Source organism: Cyprinodon variegatus, unplaced genomic scaffold (genome assembly GCF_000732505.1).
Source record: "Cyprinodon variegatus isolate N-32 unplaced genomic scaffold, C_variegatus-1.0 Scaffold1103, whole genome shotgun sequence".
Lineage (NCBI taxonomy): Eukaryota > Metazoa > Chordata > Actinopteri > Cyprinodontiformes > Cyprinodontidae > Cyprinodon > Cyprinodon variegatus.
The window spans coordinates 222,153-230,962 of record NW_015151556.1 but is presented as its reverse complement, the minus strand read 5'-3'; the positions used below and the strand labels follow the sequence as shown (position 1 = coordinate 230,962).

General features: G+C 43.8%; 1 protein-coding gene across 1 annotated transcript in view; it reads right to left on the bottom strand.

Moving 5' to 3' along the window:
• The window catches only part of LOC107101490 (filamin-A-interacting protein 1-like), a 28,473-nt gene that overhangs the window by 10,662 nt on the left and 9,001 nt on the right, over positions 1 to 8,810 (bottom strand). Inside the window, exons 2-3 of the mRNA XM_015400440.1 lie at positions 5,764 to 6,046; positions 396 to 569 (exon numbers count right to left, since the gene is read on the bottom strand). Coding sequence (XP_015255926.1) covers positions 396 to 569; positions 5,764 to 6,039 — 450 coding nt within the window. The 5' untranslated portion in view covers positions 6,040 to 6,046. The remainder of the gene's footprint in view (positions 1 to 395; positions 570 to 5,763; positions 6,047 to 8,810) is intronic.

The following is an 8,810-nucleotide window of genomic DNA, read 5'->3' as shown; positions in this document are numbered from 1 at the left end:
CAAAAATAAAATTTTTCCATCTCGAGCAGCAGCGCGTTTGCGGCGCGTCATGCGCGTCAGATGCTTAAACGCGTCCGACGCGCTTCTTCAGCTGCTCAGACGCGCTGCGCCTGCTGCTCTAAACGCGCCGCGGGACCTTTTGCTGCGCCTTGACGCGCGTCAACCATTGACTTTGCATGTAAACTCGCTGCTTCTGTCGCGCCAGCTGCGGTGTGAACGCAGCATTAGTCTTTTCTTGGTCTTGGCCCCTAAAGTTTTTGGCCGTTTCCATGTAGTCCTTGGTCTCAGTTGTTGTGGTCTTGACTACAACACTACTAAAAACTACCAGCTTGTGTTCATCAAGAGTACATAAACATTTGGAAAAAGATGAGAAGTGGACTGTTTGACTGTCTGACCTCAGCCATTGGCTTCTCGTACACATCCTCTGTGCTTTGGTTGCCGTGGAGAAGTGTAGCGTCCCTCTGCAGCGCCTGCAGAGGTTTGGAGGGAGAGGCGGAGCCATAATGGGCCTCTAGGGTCTCTGGTCTGGTTCTGTCTGATTTCAGAAGCCTGATGATGTCCTCTCTGGCCTGAGGAGACATGGAAGGAACCTTTGTTTGGTTAGAAAATTAGAGGATGTAGTGGGTCTTTACAAAAAAACAAACTTGAAACATTGATTCAGCCACACAGCCAACTTGCTTACGTGCCAAACAACACACCAACCAATAAGTTAACCAAACAACTGACCACACAACGTGTAAACCAACCAGCTGCCCATACAGCAGGTCCTACCAACCAATGAACCAATGAAGCCAATTGACCAAAAAACCTTTAAAACAAGAAATTGATGGACGTGCAGGTAGCACAGTGGGTAATGCACATGGCCAATGTACGGAGGCCTTAGTCCTCAACGCGGCCGACTTAAAAGCATTCATAACGAGTGCAGAACTTATGTCCAACAACAGCCTCACTTATGCATAATGCATGGCTGCATAATGCAGCATCAGTTAAAGCTACTCCTGTAAGGACTCCTGTCTGTGGGGTTTGTGTTTTTTGTGTGTTTGTCTTCCTTTCTCCACCAGGCGGCACCTGGTCATGGTTCACCTCCTCACACACCTGCAAAGGGTAACCTCATTAACGGAGAGCTTTTAAGCTGCGACTGCCACTACCTCGACGCCAGAGTGTTTGCCAGTTTTATGTACACTAGCCAAGCTGAGTTTTGTTGAGTCAAACTGAGTTTTTGTCAACCTGAGTCTTAACCTTGTTGTTTTGTCTTTGCCTCTCGGCAGGAAGCCATCCTGCAAACTGGATTTTTCGGACCTTCTCTCCCTGGAAGGATCATCTGAGCTTTAAACTGAGCTGAGGATTCAAACTGGAGGTTTGGATGTACTTCCCTCCAAGAGATCGTTTGAGCTTCACACTGAGCTAGGGATTCATCTCCACAACAACCCGTTCAAGTACCGCAGAAAATCTAAGTGGCAGTCAGTTTCTCCGTTCACCTACAGACAACCGCATTCTGGGTAAACCCTGTCCGCCCTCCATCGAAAGAGACAAACACTGGAACACCCCCACACCGACTGGAGTCAAAGAGTCAACCGCTTTTCTAGAAATGTGAGTCAGCAATCTATTTCTCCTCTTCAAGTTCGAGTCAAATTTCCCACTGAGCCTGAACTAACCACAGTGTCTTCCCCTCACTTTCCAGTTCCGGTTGAGCAGTGTTCAGAGCAACACTGGATTCTTCACAATCTCCTCAATAAACGTGTTAAACTTTTTCCCTAGTCTCTCTGTTTTGGTTTACTGCTTTCGTGTCTGATCATAGATAAATCCTTACAACTCCCTTCAGGAGCAGCTTTAATGTAATAAATAAAAAGAAAAAAGAAACAGAAAGAAAGAAGGTTTGCAGTCGCAGCCAACTCAGTGTCATGTCTGCTAGGAAGTTTGTTGGTTGTGGGTGTGGCCGTGGGCGTGAGTGCAGGTAGGATCCATCACACTCATCCTATAATGGGGAAGCAGTCTGGAGGAGAAGTTACTCATAGGTTTTGGATAAGCTAGACACCATGACTTATCAGTAACTTAACATATGACAACTATCAGATAACTTACCTGTAACTTATGCCACATGTTTGGTCTACGCTGGCACACGTCGTCATACTCGCTGAATGTCAACGTGCTCCTAACTTATCCAAAACATACCCATAACTTATCCAACGTATGCCAGGTTTTTTGTCAGATTTTCTGTAGGTCAGGCATACGCTGGTCTAAATCGCCAAGGTGTGACAGGGGCTTTAGACCAAAGTAGAACTAAATCAGATCCTTGAAGGAGAGAAGAGCCTCCCTGTTCTGTGTTTTTGTCTCCATTGTCCCAAACAGAGCAGCTGGTGGGCTGTTTTCACCTTCAGCTTGTCATGGTTTGGGGTTCTCATGACTCCTTTGATTTATTTTTCCATAGTAGCTTTCACTTAATTTCATTGTGATCTTAAACTGTTACTTTCTGTATCCTAAGGTGTTTTTTTTTTCTGTTTGGGGCTTTTCCTTTTTAGATTTTTACTCTAAATACTTATAAACAAAGCTTGTTTTTAGTTTTGCCATATGTGTTATTTTTGTCATTTTGCCATATTGGCTGATTTATTTACCTTTTGTTAGTTGTTTTCTAGCCTACTTCTCTTTTTCTAGTCTGCTTTGTTTTTAGTTGTTTTTATCTTTACTTTATCCAGTTATTATCTCTGGATTAGGGGATTAATTCTGCGTCCTTTCCCTCCTGTGTTTATCTCTGCTTCACTATTTCTTTCTTTAGAGCCTTCTGTTAATTAATCAGGTCTCAGTACCCATGTTTCCTCATTTGTTCTTCTGTTTGCACCTGTTTCCTCCTCCACTTAACGTCTCAGTCATTTGCCAGCATTTGTTGGGTCCTCAGTTCATTTCCATGTTTCCTGAGCATCTGTCTGCAGTTTGGTCCAGAACAACGGATATGGCAGATCTTCCTGTTGATGAAGTTCCAGTTTAAGCCCAAAACAAAATGCACAAATAGCTTCCAGTGTGGTTGAAATGTTGAAATTTCTCAATAACTTTAATAATAAAAGATTGAGACGGAGCAGCTGCAAGAACTTAAAGATGTTGATTGAAACGAACCAAAGAGACAATAAAACAACAAATAACATTTTAGCCAAATCTCACTTTTAAACTCAGGATCCAAAGGACGTCAAAACAAAAGATGTAATTTTTTCCCCCACACACAGGTTATGGCTGACATTACCAATTTTCATAGGTATCTAAATCAGTGAAAGTAGTTGCTGCAGTCTGACAGGTTGACTCCCCTCTTACAGCCATTACACAGCGTCCCGCAGAAGAAAAACGTTCCAAATTGATGCAGCACAGCAGTATCCTTTGTGTGAAGCTCTTAAGCATACGCAGGATAAGTTATGGGTACATTTTGTGTAAGTTATGAGCAAGCTGAAGCACACTGGCACACGTCGACATACGGCAAGTACGTCCCGACATATGCTAGCATATGATCATACGTGGGCCGTCAGTTCCAGTTCAGTTATCTGATGGCTGACATCCGTTCAGTGTCAGTTCCTCATCAGTCGTGGCGTCTAGCTTCTCCTAAACCTCTGAGTAACTTGCGCATAACTTCTGCTTAACTTATCAAGAACTTCTCTCCAACGCATATCAAGGTATCTGACGTGTTCCAGACGAGCGCTGAACGTGTTTCTAACTTCCAGGTGGCCAGTAAACAGCAGCTAGGTTAATACCGCGATCAAAGAAATCTTTTAATCCAGGCCGGGCAGGTATCGTGTATCGGTATCGGGGCCAAAAAATGGCATCGGCGCAACACTACCTAAAACTGAAAAAATACATTGAAAGTTCAGCATATTCCAGCGTTTTAGGAGATTCTGGGATGTCAAGTATTCCCTGGCTAAATCAGCAAGGTGTGACAGCGGCCTAATAGCTTTGTGTTGTGTTCAGTTCTTCTGACCTGGGAGTTTTCTCCTCTCCACTGTCACTGCAAGCATGCTTAGTGTGAGGGATTGCTGAAGAGTCAATGAGTCGATGCAATCAGCTGGTTTTCCTAAAATAGAAAACTTTGAATCAATTGACTGGATGATCTGGTGAACTGTTAGGTGCCTTGAGATGAATTGGCGCTATAGATGTAAACTAAATTCAATTCAATTGTTTCCTTATGTCAGAGTCAGTCTTTAGCTAGATTTGTTGGTTCCTGTTCCTTGTTTGAAAGGTATTGTCTCGTTACTTCATGGCCTCCGATACACCGATCCTGACCTCATCTCTCTGTCTGCACCAGAAGAGTAACAATGTAAGACTCTAATTGGGTCATTTGACCAATCCTTTAATTGGCCCTTTTTTACTGCAGTTGTTTGGAAACTGTCAAGGATTATCTGGTGAAAATAGTAAGTTAGCATTTGATGCTAGTGGTTTTCACAGGGAAACCTTTAACTGACGGACATTCTGTCCATGTAATTGTCCCTGTCACTACCCGATCTGTCCAGAAAGTACAATCAGTCCTGCTCTTGCGAGAATAGATATACATCCGGGTGTCCATAAATATGTAATTATGGTACTAAAATTACTTATTTCTATCCTTAAGTTACTAAAAATGCTAACCATCATCCTTAAAAAGTGTTTTATGACTTCTTATGACACAATTTTGATGCTTTTTACATTTTCTCCGTTAAAGAGCTTCTATGACATCATCATGGGACATGCTCAGAGTAGTCTGGTAAAATCTGATTGAAGTTAGCTACCACAAATAGCGTAGAATCCCATTTAAGGTGCAGACTGGGTACTGAGTGATAAAACAGGGTTTTAATGTGTTTATTTTCTCAGAAAATACATTATTAACCTTTAACACAATATATTTTAGTGTGCTTACTATTTTTGGGGAGGGGAAAATGTAATTTAGGTCTTTTTACGAAATAAAATTGAGGGCGACCTGAGTGTATATGGTATGGGCAATGAGCAGATGGTAGGGATCGTGCTTCCGGGACGGATCGGGTAGCGACAGTTCCAGGTAGGTTTGCCAACTGTTCCTTGGAAAACGGAAACATTCCGTATTTAGAAATAGAAGTACCTGTCCTGTATTTAGTGGAAAAGGAACCCACTTTGTCCTGTTTTACTGTGAGAGTAGAGAAACTGTCAGTAAAAAGCTAATGGAAAATGAAGAACAAGGGCACGTTAGATACTAAACTTACAGTGTCCTGAGTTTTGACCAATGAGCTGACAACATATATGACATTGTCTACAATCCCATCATCCCATTGGTGGAGCCAAGCGTTGCTTACAGTTTGAGGTTAAGAAGGAGTGGCTTATGTTTAAGATACTTAAGGGAATCGCTGGATAATAATTTGTTATCCATGTGTTCATGTCACTCACAAATATGCATCTATTTCAATACAGATTTGAGTCAAATAGTTAAAAAAATATTTTCACACACAAAGAAGGGCTAAAAAAAAAAAAATCACCAAGCTAGCAGGGGTAAAGCCAATGGGGTCAGCTAACACGCACATGAAGTGTCCCTTTTTTTTCAGGGAGTTGGTAACCCTAGTCTCTGGGTACGGGAAACGAGCAGATCCCGGAGAACAACAAGCATAGCATTCATCTAAGAGACCAAATATTGGTCTATAGTAATGAAGGTGTTTTTCCTGGGTTTAATAGATGTAAACGAACACTCTGAGATGTTTGTCCAATCACATGTCAGGCTGTAACTCCTTTCTGTTTGTTTGGATCCAACCCATGGCCTTTCTGTTTTAATCGATGATGATATCTCACCTGAACTTCTCCTTCCATGACCCCCAGCAGGTGAATCAGATCCTCTTTTGACAGCTCTGGTGTCTTAGCTTTGCAGCTCTCCGCAGGAGTTTTCTTGGCTGATTTAGGTGCTGCTGTTCTCCCCTCCTTCTCCTGTCTCTGAGCTTTTATCCTCCTTTTCATCATGTCTGGAGCTTCTTTCTCCTCCTCAAGCGGTTTCTGCTTAGGGAATCCTTTAGTGTGCGGCTGAATGCATCCATCATCTGAAGCTGCAGTGGAGCAGCTCCGGGATCTCATTTTTCACCTGTAAGGAAGAACAGAAAGAACCATGCCATGAGTATGAAGCAGAAAGACAGATAATGAAGATGTTTCTATTCTCTTCAGCTCAGTCGGGTTTGGTCGTTCCGTTCCCCGCTGGCTCACTCCCAGCATCCTCCAGAGTTCCCGGACCAGCCCCAGAGCTCACGGCTCGGTTCGGTGCCCACTGTTTTTCAACTACTTGCTGCGCTGTAGTCAACCAATATTCCAGACGATTTTTAAATTCCCCCTGGATGTTTTTTTAGGTATGAAAATGTCCGGGAAAAGGAAGACGTCTGGTCACCCTATCCTGAACCCTGTCTGCTCTGTAAGCCTGCCTGTTACCGGACCTGGACTGTACCCTGACTCTCCCTTGGATTTCCCTCTGGACCTCGGATCACCTGGCTCTGACCCTGGACCTAATCTCTGACTAGGGATTCTGGAAATTCCACCTGGAACTCTTGCTAGTAATTGTCTTCCCAGTTATAATCCCCGTCTGTCCTCTGACCACCGAGGAACAACTAGAACCCATCTGAGGGCTCCCCTGATCAGAGCGGGGATCGTTAGAGTGCCTGACAGCTGGAGCCATCGCTCACTGTTTCCACCATACCCCAGACTGTGAGAAGGTTAGTGACCGTCACTTCTATCTGTCCGCACCATAAAGTTTGTTTGGTCACTCACCTGCTGTCTCTGGACCCAGAGGTTCCTGCCAGAGAAACTGACGATAACCCTGTGAACTGGTGAAGTTTATCCTTTAATGAACTGTCTTTAAATATCATCTGTTTGTTTTGGCTGAGTTCTTGGTCCATATCCTCTGAGTGTCAAATATTTAAGGTCTGATTTGAGATATTCTAGCCCAGAGAGTGATGGCAGGAAACACCTGTAAGGTTCCGATCCTTTCAGTGGGAAAATAAGGAGCACAGCCAGAAACAAGCATAAAGCTGCATCAGTGAGTTCAGTTTAAGCCCAGCGACCATGACGATGGTAACCAAGCTATCAAGTACAGCTATATTGTAAATTATTCACACCTCTGTCAGATTAAGATATGAGATTATTTTCATTACAACAAGAAGTGTTAGAAATTGGATGGGTAGACCATGTATTCAAGGTGAGACAGACATTGGGAAAGTTTAAAAGGTTTATTGACACAAAACATAACGACCAGAAGCACAGAGTTGGGGATCTGCGGACCGCAGCAGCAGCAGGGGAGAGGCGGGGCACCACCCAATCACTGACACTCTGGAGGGAGAAACACAGGTAAGTGACCACGATCATCTGATGGAAGATGATTATCCGTGTGAGTCACTTACCTTGTTTAACAAATCAGTCCGAGGAAGGGAGGATCCAGCCGATGGACTGCCAAACGAGATGTGGAGCAAAGTCGCCCAGAATTCTCCGAGGCAGCAACCTCAGTGTGCAGGCATTAACCCGATCCAGGTCAGGAAAAACATATCAAACAGGACAGTTCTGGAATCCAGGAGTCCCCAGCCCGGTCAGGGGTTCCGATCGAAACAGGAACAGACAGATCCAGGGTTCCAGGAATCCACAGAGCGTGAAGGCGGGTTCAGAGTTCTATGAGTCCAGCAGCGAGCTCAAACGGAAACGAACAGAAGCAGACAGGAAGGCAGGCTCAGCAGTTAAAGGGAAAGAGACAAGACACAGTACCAGGATAACTGCAGAACTTTAAACTGGTCTCCCCCTTGGAGCCAGGACTATGGGATTTTAAACTAGCTTGCCCCCCACCACCGAGCTAAAACAGGAACAGAGAGCGCACAGTGGGAAAGAGCCAGGACATGACCAGACGTTGACAAGACGAACGCTAAACCCTCTCAACCTGCTGACCTCTGAAAACGGGAACAAGAACCTAGGAAACCCTCAAACTAAAACTAACAAAAACAAACATCAAACAGTCATTCGGCCCAGATAGCTGGAATGAGTCGAATATAAAGCAACAGACGCAGGTGGACACATGAGTGATAATTAGAGACCGGGCAGAGTTAAGCAGGTGAATGACAGGAACGATTAAGGTCAGCTGTCAGGGCAGACCATGACAAGAAGTTTGTCTCTGGTAAAAAAAAAAGAGATGGAGTTTTAGTAGAAGATGTTAAAAGATCGATTTAGACGTAAACGCTGCGAAGGAGCTTTATCTTTGCTGTAAGGGAAGACGTCTCCTCATGGATGTATCTGGCTGTTTTTAGCTGGAATGGCATCTGCACACCAAGAAATGCAGCCATCGTCTATATTTACTCTGGAACATGACTCTAAATATCACAACAATATGTGGAGAAATATGAGCCATGGCATGTTTTCAATCCCTCGTTAGGCTCACAGGATGGACAGAGAACATCAACTGGGCTGTAACTCCTGCTGTTTTAGCTCACTGTCTATGTTATAAACACCAAGGAGGAAAACATACAAACTTCTGTTCCAAAAATTGATTGGTGCTAATTTCTGTATTGGATTGATAGAGATGATCTAAACATTCTCTCCTTCAGAATCAGAAGGGTAAAAAAAAATCTGCATCTATTTGTTAAGAACAGCCTCCTTTGGCATGCTCTGCAAGCGGTATGGGAAACCCTCAGCTGTGAGATGATTGCTTGAATGAAAACCAACAATCTCTTCCTCTAGTGGCCTAGTGGTTAGGGCATGGAGCTTGGAATCCTGATGTTCTGATGTGTTGAAGAATAGAATTTAAAATCCTCCTTCTCACATATAAAGCCTTAAATGGCCAAGCTCCATCTGATATCAGAGATCTGATTGTTCCTTATGTT